Source organism: Scyliorhinus canicula, chromosome 16, assembly GCF_902713615.1.
Source record: "Scyliorhinus canicula chromosome 16, sScyCan1.1, whole genome shotgun sequence".
Classification (NCBI taxonomy): Eukaryota; Metazoa; Chordata; class Chondrichthyes; order Carcharhiniformes; family Scyliorhinidae; genus Scyliorhinus; species Scyliorhinus canicula.
In genome coordinates, this window is record NC_052161.1 from 128693825 (window position 1) to 128709390 (window position 15566).

Below are 15566 nucleotides of genomic sequence, written 5' to 3' on the forward strand. Positions count from 1 at the left end.
GGTGAAGACAGGTGTGTCCCGTGCTCGGGGAGTCCAGCGAACCATGCCCATATGTTCTGGGCATGCCCGGCGCTGGAGGAGTTCTGGAAGGGGGTGGCGAGGACAGTGTCGAGGGTGGTGGGATCCAGGGTTAAGCCAGGATGGGGACTCGCGATTTTTGGGGTTGGGGTGGAGCCGGGAGTGCAGGAGGCGAAAGAGGCCGGTGTGCTGGCCTTTGCGTCCCTAGTAGCCCGGCGAAGGATCTTGCTACAATGGAAGGATGCGAGGCCCCCAAGCGTGGAGACCTGGATCAATGACATGGCGGGTTTCATTACGCTAGAGAAGGTCAAATTCGCCCTGAGAGGGTCGGTACAAGGGTTCTTTAGGCGGTGGCAACCTTTTCTCGACTTTCTGGCTCAACGATAGGGTACGGGGACAGTAGCAGCAGCAACCCGGGGGGGGGGGGGGGGGGGAGAGGGAAAAGGTGGGGGGGGGCGGACGATGACTATGTTTGTCTATTTAATTTAAATTTATTTTGAAGTTCTTTTGTTGTTCATTGGGGTTGGGGGGGTGGGGGATGGGATACATGCGTCGATACGGTCTGGGGGTGGTACGGTTATTATGGGTTATTTTGTTGCATTTCATTGTTTGTCGTTATGTTTTATATTTTCTGTAAAAAATTCCAATAAAAATTATATTTAAAAAAAAAGCCAAACTCCGCCTGTAGCCTCCGCCGTTCCCTTAAAGGGCCTGCCTCTGGGGTCTCCGCATACCTCATATCGATTTGTAGTATCTCCTTTACCAGTGGGTCCATCTCTGCCCTGTCCACCTTCTCCCTATGGGCCCGTATCAAGATCAGCTCCCCTCTGACCATTGCCTTCCGTGCTTCCCAGACCACCGCTGCTGAAATTCACCCCGTGTCATTGACCTGCAGGTAGTTCTGAATACATTTCCTCAGCCGCTCGCGCACCCCTTCGTCAGCCAAAAGTCCCACATCTAACCTCCAGTGCGGGCGCTGGTTACTGTCCTTACTAACGTGCAGGTCAACCCAGTGCGGAGCATGGTCTGAGATTGTGATCGCCGAGTACCCAGTGTCCACCACCCCTGCCAGTAAGACCCTGATCAAAATAAAGAAATCAATCCGGGAGTACACTTTATGCACGTGTGAGTAGAAGGAGAACTCCTTCACCCTCGGCTGCCCAAATTTCCATGGATCCAACCCTTGCTGGCACCCTACCCGTTTTCGAGCTTGACCAGTCCAAGCCAGGGTCACTAACTATGTTGAAGTCCCCTCCCATGACAAACCTGTCCAGGTCCAGTATCTTCCCCAGCATCCTCTTTATAAACTCCACATCATCCCAATTTGGCGCATACACATTTAGTAATACCACCTGTACCCCCTCCAGTTTCCCACTGACCATAATGTACCGACCTCCCACATCCGAGACTATTCTATCCGCCTCAAACACCACCCGCTTATTGATCACCCACTTATTGATCAGGATCGCGACCCCTCTAGTCTTAGAGTCTAGTCCCAAGTGAAAGACCTGACTGACCCAGCCTTTCCTCAAACTAATCTGGTCGGTTACTCTAAGGTGCTTCGCCTGCAACATTACCACGTCCGCCTTTAGTCCCCCAAGATGCGCGAACACACATGCCCTCTTGACCAGCCCATTTAACCCTCGAACATGCCAGGTGATCAGCCTAGTTGGGGGGCTCATTGCCCACCACCCCCTTCGTCGATCAGCCATCCCCTTTTTCGGGCCCGCATCCAGCCCATGCTCTGCGCCTCCACCCCCAGGCAGCCTCCGCCCCACAACCTCCTCTCTGTCCCTTAGCCCAAGTCCCTCCCTGGTCAGCAGAAAATTTACCACCCCCTCCCACCCCTAATAACAACACACTGTAACCTAACCCCTTTAATAAACTGAACATATGCACATACCCCACTGCGCTTCCGTGAGCTAGCCCGCCCAGCTAGCTTGGCGGCCCCCATCCCTGGCGCCGGATAGTCTCCCACCTGTTGTTCCCTCCCCACCACCCCCCGGTCATACAAACATACTCCAACATCAAACAATCCCCACACAATTGCCCGACAGAAAAACACCAAGATCTACACACCTCTATCCCCCAACGGTGCAAATGAAAACTTTAACTTGCTCAGCTCTACCGCTGGTCCCAAATCAATGCAAAAGGCATTACAAACAGCTTGCACAAAACGTAAAACAAGAAACTTATTTTTTATAAAAAAGAACAGAAAACAAAAAAAAAAAAAATCAAAACATTGCAGCAAAGTTCAAAAGTTCTCAGTCCACCACCAGCCCTTTCCTTTTGCGCGAAGTCCAGCGCGTCCTCAGGCAACTCTAAATAAAACTGCTGTTCCTCGTGTGTGACCCAGAGACGGGCCGGATACAACAGTTCGATCTTCACCTTTTTCTTAAAAAGAATTGACCTAATCTGGTTGAAGCCTGCTCTTCTCCTGGCCACCTCCACACTCAGATCTTGGTAAAACCGCAGGATACTGTTGTCCCACTTCCAGCTCCATGTCTGCTTGGCCCACTATAGACTGTGCTCCTTATCCAAGTACCTGTGGAATCTCACCACCATTGCCCTCGGGGGGGGGGGGGGGGGGGGGGGGGGGGGGGGGGGGTTCTCCCATTTGCGGCTTCCTCGCGAGTGCTCCGTGAGCCCTGTCCACCTCCAAGGGCCGGGAGAATGCCCCATCCCCCAGCAGCTTCTCAAACATGTCCGCGATGTGTGCCCCAGCGTCCGCTCCTTCGGACCCCTCTGGGAGCCCAACGGTTCTCAAGTTCTGCTGGCGGGACCTATTCTCTAGATCCTCCACCTTCTCCAGGAGCTTCTTCCACCCCTAACTCCACTGCAGTTTGATGTTCCTCCTGCTCAACCAGCGCCTTCTCTACCTTCTGGATCGCCTGATCTTGGGCGTCCAATCCAAGCTCCAGCCGCTCAATTGACTCTTTTATCGGGTCCAAGCAGTCCAGTTTCTGCTTTGCAAAGCCTTCCTAAATAACTTGCCTCAGCAGCTCCGTTGACCGCTGGGTCGACAAACCAGAGGTTCGGTCCTCCGCCATGCTGTCTCCCGCTGCAGCTTCAGCCCAAGCCTTCTCTGTCTTTCTGTTTCTGCCTTTACGAGCACTTCTAGTCGTTCTCTCCATGCACCGATGTGGGAATTCTGTACACAATTGCCTTTGTCATCAGTTTTACAATTCAAGTCCTAGAAAATCAGCAGAAAGGTCCAAAAGTCCGACCAGAGCGGGAACCACCAAATGTGCGACTTACTCCTTCATAGCCGTCACCGGAAGTCCCCCTCTCCTGTCAATTTCAATGCCACCCATTCGGCAATTTACAGAGCTCTATTCTTTCATCTAACAACAAATGCAGATCACGAGCAGCAAATCCCTTCTACTGTTCGCAACAGGCAAGGTACAGATAGTGCCCACTTTTGTGAGGGCCACGAAGAATCCAGCACGAGTCTTCCAATGGTAATCAGACAGGTTATAACACCCACCCAACACATGCTTCAAAAATTCAAATAATTTGCTAAACAATCCTCAATGTGCAAAAACCTTTGCTGCGAACCAATTTAAATTACCAATCTGGCTCACAGAGTGGAATGATACATGTGTGTGTATTGGAAGTTACATATATTCATAGACAGTGTCATGTTCTTTGCAGATAGAAATAATGTATACACATTGTATTTGCTATAGCTAAACAAAATAATTGATAGCCATTCGCTGGTTCATTCCTCAGCACAATGTCTTGACCAGAGTCAAGCTGCTAGATTAAAATTTTCAAACAATGCTTGGCAGTTAACTGTCAGTCACCATTAACTGATGCACTGTCCATGGTGACGCCTCTACCAATCAGTGTCCACTTTCCAACCAGTCAGCAGTCTCTTCTCATGTAGTATCAAGTTGCGTTTTCCCGAACATTCGTATTTTTGCAATTGCCCAAATAAGTACAAGCCGAAAAGTTTTGACATGGCCAAAATCGATGACTTTGTTCTTTCTAGTATTTGGAAGGAGGTTATTTTGCTTCATTCAAGACTAAACAGCAGAAAAAAATAATCTGACAGCAGAAACAGGGGAAATGTCAAGAAGAAGAGGAGGTAACGATAAGTGTCATCTGCTTATATGTGGAAGTCAATCCCATGTCTGTCAATGATGACAGGAGCGAGAATGTTTGATTTGATTCAGTCAAAAATGAAATCTTGATTACTCCAGAGATGACAAGCAGGGTTGGTAAAGATAAACCATTGCAGGAAATGAGACACAAAAACATTAAAACCATTTGATGCAACATATATTGATGCGACCAGTGAGGACGAGTGTCAGGATTCGGCCTTTCCTTCCCACTCTTTGAAATACAGGATCTTTTGGACTTTAGAAGAAGTATTAATTCAGTCTCTGCACTTAACCATTTACATGCGATTGCAAACAGCTTAAACTAAATACTTTCTTAAATTTAAACACAAAGCGGTTAGTGCTTATTGTGTTAAAAATCCACCCAGGTAAACATGTAAATCACACCACACACTTGCAGCATTCCAAGTTATCCGTTTGAGTCCTTTGCTGGTGTTCATGGCGGAGGCAGATATTTCATGGCAGCCTTGAAATTCCAGTGGGGTTGAGGACGATTTAAACTGCAATTACTGGAGATGGTGTCTTTTTAAATGTAATCGTCTTTTCCAAAAATTCATGACATTGCACCCAAAGTTCTTTTCAATTTGAATTCTCTGTGTGATGTATTACACAATATATCAGAGATAAGACTCTGAACTTATTTTTCTTTCATTCCTTCAAGGGGTGTGAGCTTTGCTAGCTAGGCCTGCATTTCTCATCAACTGCCCTCGAGAAGGTGGTGGTGAGATGCCTTCTAGAGCCGTTACAGTCCTTGGGGTTTAGGTACACCCACAGTGCTATGATGGAGGGAGTTTCAGGATTTTGACCCAGCGAAAGAGGAGCGGTGATATATTTCCAAGTCAGGATGTGTGTGGTTCAGAAGGGAACGCTCAAGTGATGGTGATATTCCCACGTACCTGCTATCCTTGTAGATAGGTTGTGGGTTTGGAAGGTGCTGTCTATGGAGCCTTGGAGAGTTCGTGCAGAACATATTGTTGATGATATTGTTGATGCAGTACACACTGCAGCTACGAGGAGTCGGTAGTGGAGGGAGTGAATGTCTTTGAATGGGGCATCAATCAAGGTGACTGCTTTGTCCACGATGGTGTCAAGCTTCCCGAGTGTTATGGAGCTGTCCTCATCCAGGCAAGAAAAGAATATTCAATCATATTCCTGAGCGGTGCCTTGTAGATTGTGCACAGGCTTTGAAGAGTCAGGTGAGGAGCTATTCACCCCAGGATTTCCAAGCCTGTGACCTCCTCTTATAGGCACAGTATTGATTTGGCTACTCCAGTCGAGGTTTTGTTCATTGGCAACACCTGCCCCACTCCTCCACACCCCCCCCCCCCCCCCCCAAATGAATTGATGGCTCTGAATTGTCATGGGGCGATGATTCTCTCTTGTTGGGGATGGTCATTGCCAGGCACTCATGTGGAAAAAATGTTACTTCCACTTGTGGGCCCAAGCCTGGATATTGTCCAGATCTTGCTGCATTTGACATGGGTGACTTCAGGATCTGAGTCGTAAATGGTGCTGAACATTGTGCAATCATCATCACCACTTCTGATCTTATGATGGAAGGTCATTGATATTTTTAAATAAATTTAGAAGTACCCAATTATTTTTCTCCAATTAAGGGGCAATTTAGCATGGCCAAACCACCTGCTCTACACATCTTTCGGGGAGAATGTGCAAACTCCACACGGACAGTAACCCAGGGCTGGGATCGAACCCAAGTCTTCAGCGCCGTGATTTAGTAGTGCTAACCACTGCGCCACCGTGCCGCCCAATGGAAGGTCACTGATGAAGCAGCTGAGATGGTTGGGCTGAGGTCACTAACCGGAGTAATTCCAGCAGTAATGTCCGAGAACCGAGATGACCACTCCAACAACCACAACCATATACCTTTAGGCCAGATATGATTCCAATCAATGGAAAGCTTTCCTCTTGATTCCTATTGGCAGGTTTTGCCAGGACTCCTTGATTCACACTTCGTCAAATGCTGCCTTGATGTCAAGGGCAGTCACTCACCCCTCACCGAGTTCAGCTCTTTTCTTCATGTTTGAACCAAGGTTGGGATCAGGTCAGGAGCAGGAGCGACCCTTGGTGGAGTCCAAACTGAGCGCCAGTGAGCCACATGTTACTGCTAAGCAAGTGCTGCATGATAGCACTGTTCATGACCCCATCCTTCACTTTACTGATGGTCAAGAGTAGGCTGATGTGGCAGTAATTAACTGGCTTGAATTTGTCCTGCTTTTTGTGTGCTAAACATACCGTGGCAATTTTCAACATTGCTGAGAAGGTGAGAGTGTTGAGCTGTATTGCAATAGATTGGCTAAGGGGACAAGTCATCAGCACTGTTGCCAGATTATTGTCAGGGCCCATAACCCTTTGTGTATAGAGTGTCTTCAGCGATTCCTTTTTATCATGTGCAGTGCTGCAAATTAGCTGAAGACTGGCACCTGTGATGATGGGAAAATCCGGAGGAGGCCAAGATGGGTCATCCAGCTGGCAAATATGGCTGGAGATTGTAGCAAATGCTTCAGGCTTATCATTTGCACTGTTGTGCTGTGTTCATCCTGTGTTCATGAGGAATAGGAATATTTGTAGAACCATCTCCTCCCGTGAGTTATTTAATTGTCCACCACCGTTCATGTGGCAGGGGTTGGAACAGTGGTTAGCATTGCTGCCCCACAGCATCAGGGACCCAGGTTCGATTCTGGCCTTGGGTGACTGGGCAGAGTTTTCACATTCTCCGTGTCTGTGTGGGTTTTCTCCAGGTGCTCCCGTTTCCTCCCACAATCCAAAGATGAGCAGGTTAGGTGGATTGGCCATTCTAAATTGTTCCTCAGTGTCCAAAGGTTAGGTGCGATTACAGGGATAGGGCGGGGGAGTATGCCTGGGTAGGCTGTTCTTTCCGAGGGTCAATGGGCCGAATGGCTTTCTTCTGCACTGTGCGGATGCTATGATTCTATGACTAGAGAGCTTGGATCTGATCCACTGGTTGTGGAATCGCTTAGCTCTGTCTATTACTTGCTACATATGCTTTTTGGTACACAAGTAGTCTGTGTTGTTGGTGTCAACTGTACCTAGTGCTGCTCTGAGCATGCCCTCCTGCATTCTTTTTTGAACCAGGGTTGAGCCCCTGGCTTAGAGTGAAGGATATGCCGGGCCATGAGGTTGCAGGTTGTGGTCGAGTACAATTCTTCTGCTGCTGATGGCCAACAGCATCACATGGATGCCCACTCCTGAGTTGCTGGATCGGTTTGAAATTTATAATTTAACACAGTGGGAGTGCCCCACAATACTATACACGGAGGATACCCTCAATGGGAAAATGGAACTTGGTCACAACAAAGGCTGTGCAGTGGTCATTCCTCTTGATATTGGCCATGAACTGATGCATCTGAAGCATGCAGATTGATGAGGATAAGGTTAAATATGCTTTTCCCTCTTGTTCGTTTTCTCTCCCCACCTCCCGCGGACTCAGTCTGGCAGCTGTGTCCCTTAGGGTCAGTAGTGATGCTGCCGAGCCATTCTTGGTGGTGGACACTGAAGTCTTCCAACCAGAGTACATTCTGAGCCCTTTCAATCCTTGATGCTTCTTCATGCAAGTGGTGTTCAACATCTATGTTTCCATGAGAGAACAAGGCCAGCAGCACAAGTTCAATTCTCGTACTGGCTGAGGTTATTCATGAAGGCCTGCCTTCTCAACTTTGCGGGTTGACAGGGCTGATTTTGCCATTGTCATTTCCTGTGCTTTGATCAATGCCAGATGGTCCGTGCGGTTTCATTGCTTTGAGATTTCTTAATGGCCTGATACAACTGAGCTGCTTGTTAAGCCATTTCAGAGGGCATTTAAGAGCCACAGTCCTGTGGATTTGGAGGCAGGCATCTATGGATGGCCGATTTACTTCCCGAAAAGGACACATGGGTTTTGCTGAAGGCCCCTTGAAATCTAAACATAATGTGACTTTTTTTGGAATATCCATTTAACCATTCACACAACCAGGCAACTTTAAATAGCCATCAGTAAAATTTACCAACCAACTATCAAAAGATTATATTTGAAGACTGTCTCTTTTTATCACACAATCTGCAGTCAAAATGACAGCCGCACAACCTACACCTAAATCTCTGACTTTCCACAACTGTTACAAGGTATTCATGTGCAACAGTAATTCATTCCAATCGCTTTTTCCCTGTGTCAAGAAAACAATGAATTGAAATATTTTTCTTTTGGTAACATCATTATATTTGGAAACAGATTATTGGGGGTGTCAGCATGGTGACTGAAGTAAGAGACAGGGTGACGGCAAGATCTTAAACCAACCGTAAGTAGTGTTTTGGCATGTTAATGAACCAAAAGTAACCTCAATCAGGATTTTACATAAGGCAATAACAGAAGTACTTTTGAATGGAGTAGTTTTAGTTCAAAAGGGAATATACAGGCTGTGAGAGGTGCAAGTAAACAAGGTAAAGATCAGGTACGATTTCTTTAAAAGTCTAAGAGCTAAAGCAAAAAACTAAATTGGATTTGTTTATTGTCATGTGTACCAAGGTACAAAGAAGATTATTTTTCTGCGAGCAGCTCAAACAGATCATTTAGCACACGAAAAGAAATACATAATAGGGCAACACAAGGTACACAATGTAAATACATAGACACCGGCATTGGGTGAAGCATACAGGACGGTAGTATTAATGAAGAGAGTCCATGAGAGGGCTGTTTAGGAGTCTGGTAATAGCAGGGAAGAAGGTGTTTTTGAATCTGTTTGTGCGTGTTCTCAAACTTTTGTATCTCCTGCCCAATGGAAGAAGTTGGAAGAGTGAGTAAGCCGGGTGGAGGGGTCTTTGATTATGCTGCACACTTTCCCAAGGCGGCGGGAGGCATAGATAAGAGTCAATGGATGAGAGGTGGGTTTGTGTGATGGGCTAGGCTGTGTTTACGACTCTCTGATGTTTCTTGCAGCCTTGGGCCGAGCAGTTGCCTGACCAGGCTGTAATGCAGCCAGATAGGATGCTTTCTATGGCGTATCTATAAAAATTGGTAAGAGTCAGTGTGGATATGCCGAATTTCCCCAAATATGGCCTCCGATATAGTACAGTAGGGGCTAAGTACGCAGCCTTGCGGCGCCCCAGTATTGAGGACTGTCGTGGAGGAGGTGTTGTTGTTTATGTTGACTGATTATGGTCAGTGGGTCAGAAAGTCAAGGATCCAGTTGCAGAGTGATGAGCCAAGTCCTAGATTTTGAAGTTTTGATACGAGCTTGGCTGGGATTATGGTGTTGAAGGCGGAGCGGTGTTCGATAAATAGGTGTCTGATGTAGGAGTACTTGTTGTCAAGATGCTCCAGGGATGAGTGTAGGGCCAGGGAGATGGTATCTGCTGTGGACTGGTTGCGGCGGTGTGCGAATTGCAGTCGATCTAGGCATCCTGGAAGTATGGAATTGATGTGCTTCATGGCCAACCTCTCGAAGCACTTCATTGCGATTGATGTCAGGGCTACCGGACGGTAGTCATTGAGGCACATTTCCTGGTTCTTCTTTGGCACCAGTTTGATGGTGCTCTTCTTGAAACAGGTGGGGACCTCTGAGTGGAGTAGGGACAGTTTGACGATGTCTATGCACACATCTGCTAGTTGGTCCGTGCAGGCTCTGAGTGCATGACCAGGGACCCCGTCTGGACCCGTTGCCTTCCAAGGGTTCACTTTTAGAAAGGCCGATCTGACTTCGGAAGCTGTGACGGTGGGTTTGGGTGTGCCTGGGGCTGCTGGGGCTCTCAACAGCGGATTGCTGGTTTCCTGCTTGAACCCAGCATAGCTTGCGTTGAAACAATTCTGGGAAGAAAGCATTTCTGAAGAGACTGTTTGAAATAATGGGTGAGATAAAAAAAGAGGGCATTTCAGGAAAATACTGAAGCCTGTGTGAGGGGGTAGCTGCTTCGATCTCCCAGAAGGGAGCAGGACAGCTGGTCAGAACTCCCAGAAGACAGTGTGAACAACCAGGAGAACCAGACCTGGAGAACCAGTTGCTGTCAGCCACATGTCACCCCAAGGGAAAAATGGCATTGTGTGGTAAAAGTTACTGAAAATCTGTAAATTTTGAAATCTATAATGATAGTTGCTAAACCAAAAAGTGTACGGTTGGCTCAGAGAGTAGTTTAAATCAAGATCCTTTGGAACTGATTAAAGTATTGTTTCATGTATGAAGCCATTAAGTATAATTTTGGTTTTTTTTCCTCTTTACTTTCTTAAATGTTTATGCTGCTACAAAATCATCAAGTAGTGGGGTCATCATTTTCTGATTTCAGAACCTCTCCTCATACTATACAGATAGCAAAAACCATTTTGGCGGCTGTTTCAAGTTCCCCTTTGGGACTTGGACAGTTCGGTATTCACCATCAGCCGTAACTTATAATAATCTTTATTGTCACAAGTATGCTTACATTAACACTGTTACTGTAAAAAGCCCCCAAGTCATCACATTCCAGCACCTGTTCGGGTACACAGAGGGAGAATTCAGAATAACACTTTTTGCATCAATTTTATCTCCCTTGCCTCTACCTCTCATTTGTCAAGTCTGCAACTCCATGCTTAAGTTGCATAAAGCACGATTGGCACCCTTTATAAGTATTGAGTTTTCTTACCTTCATTATCAATCCACTTCAGTGTAATCGGTTGATCCTGTTGTAAACTGCACATTTCCCTCACCTCGGAACACATTCCATCATAAGTGATTGCAGGATCAAGGTCTGTGATGAGGATGTCCCTGTTGAGAACAAAAAGTACAACAATCTGTATTATTATTCTGATGAAGGTCTCAACATTTTTATATCTTAAAATATACTTCAAGTGCATTGAAGTGAAACATGCACGAAAAACTGTTAATTTATTAACCTCACAAAATATAGAATGTAGGAGCAGAATTAGGCCATTTGGCCCATAGCGTCTGTTCCACCATTCGATCACGTGTGATCTCATTCTACCCTCAACTCCACCATCCTGCCTGCTCTTCATAGCCCTTCAACTCATTACCAATTAAAAATCTGTCAAACTCCTCCTTAAATTTACTCACTGTCCAATTCACTTTGGGGTAGCGAATTCCACAGATTCATACTGGGAGAAGTAGTTTTTCCTCAACTCAGTTTTAAATTTGCTACCTCTTATCCTGAGACTATGATCTCTCGTTCTAGAATGCACCACAAGAGGAATTATCTGCTCCACGTCAACTTTATTGATACCTTTTATCCTCTCGTATGAACATTTGTCAACAAATCAATCAGGAATATTAAGGTACAGAATGTGAACTTTGATACAACATTGTGTACAGTTTACTAACTGCCATGAAATAATATGGAGTCAACATCCCAATTACATCTTTTTTTAAACTACTGAATCCTGAATAAAAGTTCGGGTGAAAATCTTTCATCTGCTGGTTTAAGTCTGCAACAATTTCACCTTGAGAAAAAAAAAAAACATTTCTTTCATCATTGGTGTGAAAAAAATTAAGGTGCAGGTTCCGTCTATATTTGGTTGGCTAACTACTTCAACAGCAGGCAAGAAGAGGTGGTCATTTGCCTCAGCACCCTTGTGCTATAATACTGAAAATTATGGACGTTGTTCTGACTTCCAACCTCTAGCCAATGATCCCTACTTGGAGAGCATTCGCGCTAGCCACTCAGTAAGTACATGCCCTCCTTCAATCCAAACCAAATAACTTACCAACATTCAGTGTGCTAATTCACAAATCAAGAAAAGTAACATGGGCAAGCTAGGAAAGGACTTCTACTATACATACTCAATCATCAGGCAGGGTCTTGTGAAAGGGAAATAATGTTTGACAAATAGTTCTTGAGAAAACATCCAGGTTGAACAAAGGGGAACCAATAGATGTGTATACTTAGATTTCCAAAAAGTATTCAATAAGGTTCCATTAAAAAGGTTACTGCACACTTGGCCAGGGGTGGGGGCAGGGGTGGGGGGGGCTGCCATTCTGTAAGGCAGGGAATCACTTTAGATACCTGGGGGTGCAGGTTGCTCGCGATTGGGGGGGCTCCTTAGCTACAACATTTCTAGTTTGGTGGGGAGGGTGAAACTGATCTGGCACGGTGAGATGGTCTCCCTCTGTCACTGACGGGTCGGGTACAGGCGGTTAAAATGAATGTGCTGCCGCGATTCCTGTTTATTTTTCAATACCTGCCGATTTTCCTGCCAAAGGCATTTTTTAGAGAGATTGCCTCGTTCATATGGGGAGGGAAGGTGGCCAGAATTAAAAAGGCTACTACACAGAAGAAGGCAGGCAGGGGGTTTGGGTATTCTGAACGAGATGTACTATTACTGGGCGGCGAATGTGGAGAAGGTACGGAGCTGGGTCAGAGGGGTTGACTCCTAATGAGTCAGAATGGAGGAGAGTTTGGATAGGGGGGTCGGGATTGAAGGCGCTAGCGACAGAGCTGCTCCCAACGGCGCCGGGGAGATACTCGGTGTCCAGTAGTAATAGCTTCGTTGAGAATTTGGAGGCAGTTTCGACAGCACTTCGGGTTGGGGGCAGGGTCAAGGGAAATGCCGATTCGGGGAAACCATAGATTTGAGCAAGGGAAGTGGGATGAAAATTTTCAGAGATGGCAAGAGAAAGGAATTCAGACACTAAAAGATTTGTTTCTTGAGGGCTGTTTTGTGGGATTGAAGGAGCTGGGAGCGAAGTATGGGCTGGAGCAGGGGGAAATATTTAAATACATGCAGGTTCGGGACTTTGCCAGAAAGGAGGTATAGAGCTTCCCAGTAGAGCCACTTCCACATTGCTGGAGGAGGTGCTGACGACAGGGAGACTGGAGAAGGGGGCAGTATCAGCAGTTTACAGGGCTATTTTGGAGGAGGAGAAAGCACCGCTGGAAGGGATCAAGGCAAAGTGGGAGGAAGAGTTGGGAGAGGGTATGGAGAAGGGGTTCTGGTGTGAGGAGCTCCGGAGGGTGAACGCCTCCACCTCGTGTGCGAAGCTGGGGCTGATAAAGCTGAAGGTGGTGTATAGAGCGCACCTTACAAGCCCTGTCCAAAACTGAAGGATTACTGGAAGGAGGTGTTTAGGGTAATCTCTAAAGTGGTGCACGTGAAACTGGAACCGGGCCCTCAGAAGGCCATATTCGGGGTGTCGGATTAGCCAGGGTTGGAAACGGGAGCGGAGGCAGCTATTGTAGCCTTCGCCTCGTTGATCGCCCGAAGGTGGATCCTGTTAGGGTGGAGATCAACCTCTGCACCCCATGCCTTGGCATGGCGGGGGGACCTGTTGGAATTCTTGATGCTTGAACAGGTCAAATTTGAACTGAGGGGAAGGATGGAGGGATTCTACAATTCATGGGCGTTATTCATTATGCACTTTTGAGAATTGGATCACATCGAACATTAGGGGGTAGGGGGGGGGGAGAGGGACTGTATGTGTTAATGGTGACTATGGGTGATTCCAGATTCCATTTTGTCATTTGTTTATGTTAACATGCAGGCTAATGTCTGGGGTTTGATGGCACTTCAACAGGAATCGGAAGGAAATGATGGCCTCGGGTCAAGGTGTGGGTGGATGAGACTGTAGCCTGATAAGGAGGCTTTGGCAAAGATGTCGACGGAGATGCGAGAGCAAGGATAGGTGTTAACGGGGGCAGAGGCATTGTCGCAGAATAGCGACCAGTTCACCTCAATGGGTGAGGAGCTGTGGAGGGTGGTGGTGAGTAAAAAAGGGCTGAGAGCCAAAGTGGAGGACCTGCAGAACAGGTTTCGACAGCAGAATCGGAGGATCATGGGACTGCCCGAGGGGCTGGATGGTCGGAGCTGATGGGAGTACGTTGCGGAGATGTTCATCAAGTTGTTGGGCGATGAGGAGGATCCCTCCCCTTCTACAAGCTGGACAGGGTGCCCCGGTCGTTCTGGCCGAAACCAAAAATGAATGAACCACCAAGAGCTGAGATAGTTGGGTGGCATGGTGGTGCAGTGGCTAGCACTGCTGCCTCACGGTGCCGAGGATCCAAGCTCGATCCCGATCCCGGGTTGCTGTCTGTGTGGAGTTTGCACATCCCCCCACCGTCTCAGTGGGTCTCACCCCCACAGCCCAAAAATGTGCAAGGTAGGTGGATTGGTCACGCTAAATTGCCCCTTAATTAGAATTTATTGAAAAAATAGCTGTGATCGTCTGCTTTCACAGCTACAAGGTGAAGGAAAAGGTGTTGAGATGGGCGAAGCGGAATCGCGAAGTGAGGTGGGAAGGCAGTGGTATTCGTATATACCAGGATCTCTCAGCGAAGCTGGCAAGAAGGTGGGCAGCCTTTGATTGGACAAAAGCGGCATTGTATTAACGCAACGTGAGTTTTGGGGTGGTCAACTCCGCAAAGCTGAGATTCAATAGCCTCGTCACGACACCAAGTCAGGTGCAACGAGGCTGGTAAATTGTGCCCCATATTTCTAAATCTATTCTTTTCCGGATCACTTAACAAATCTGGATTAGATCACATTTCAACCTTTTAAACACAAGGAAATACAAACCTACCTCCAAGTTTTGCAACTGTATGATTTAACTCTTTAAACCTCCCAGTTATGAATAAAAGGTCCTCATCCCATAGCAGAATTACAGATATACTTTGGCGGCTGAGGGAGTTGGAATTATTTATACAACAGAGTGCATCTGACAGAGGCATGTTATGTGTCTGCAAACAGCCACATTCAGATTCTGCATAAACAAATACTTAATAACAGTTACTTCTGAAGTTTCAATTTTTTTTTGTGAATTTCCGATATAAATAATGTGGTCATAAATTCTGCAGTGATCGCAGCTTCACAGAAAACAACATATTCTTGAATGTGACTTTACACATTTCCAATAAAGTCTCTCAATGATTTCCCGAATGAGCCTTCACCACTTTGATCAGTCACAAGGCAGGATCTCCCATGGGTTTGAGTATGTTTGACCTTTTCAGGGATGCCCTTCTGCTGTCCACCTGGGGGGCTTATTACCGTGACTAAGTTCCGAGTAGAGGAACTTGTTCATGAGTCAGGTATCAGGCATACGAATGACAGGTTCGGTTTTGAGTGATCCTTGATGTTGGACAAACTGGCTTGGGAGGACTACTCTGCTGTTGGACTGCTTTTCTCGCCTTCAGATTTGCATGGAAAGAGGTCATTCAGCCCACTGAGCCTCACGTGCTCCATTATGCATAATGAGGCTCAATTGATATTACTGAAAACACCACTGTGTTGAAGCTTCACATTTCTGACATTTATTGGAAGCAATAGTGTCCGCATCTGCATAATTTGCTCCAGCATTCTTGATGTATACAAATGTAACCATTTGGATGCATTACAAGATAATGACTCAGCCGCCTCCACCCTTATGTATAAATAACTTCCTTAAGTGTTAAGATTTAAACACATTAAACACATTAGAGAGTCTTTATTACTCCCTT

General features: G+C 46.6%; 1 protein-coding gene across 2 annotated transcripts in view; it reads right to left on the reverse strand.

The window, feature by feature from the left end:
• prkcz (protein kinase C, zeta) overlaps nt 1-15566 on the reverse strand; it is a 643052-nt gene that overhangs the window by 585509 nt on the left and 41977 nt on the right. For both annotated transcript variants that reach the window (XM_038773788.1, XM_038773787.1), the window contains exon 2: nt 10770-10891. In XM_038773788.1, the coding sequence (XP_038629716.1) occupies nt 10770-10891 (122 nt within the window). The remainder of the gene's footprint in view (nt 1-10769; nt 10892-15566) is intronic.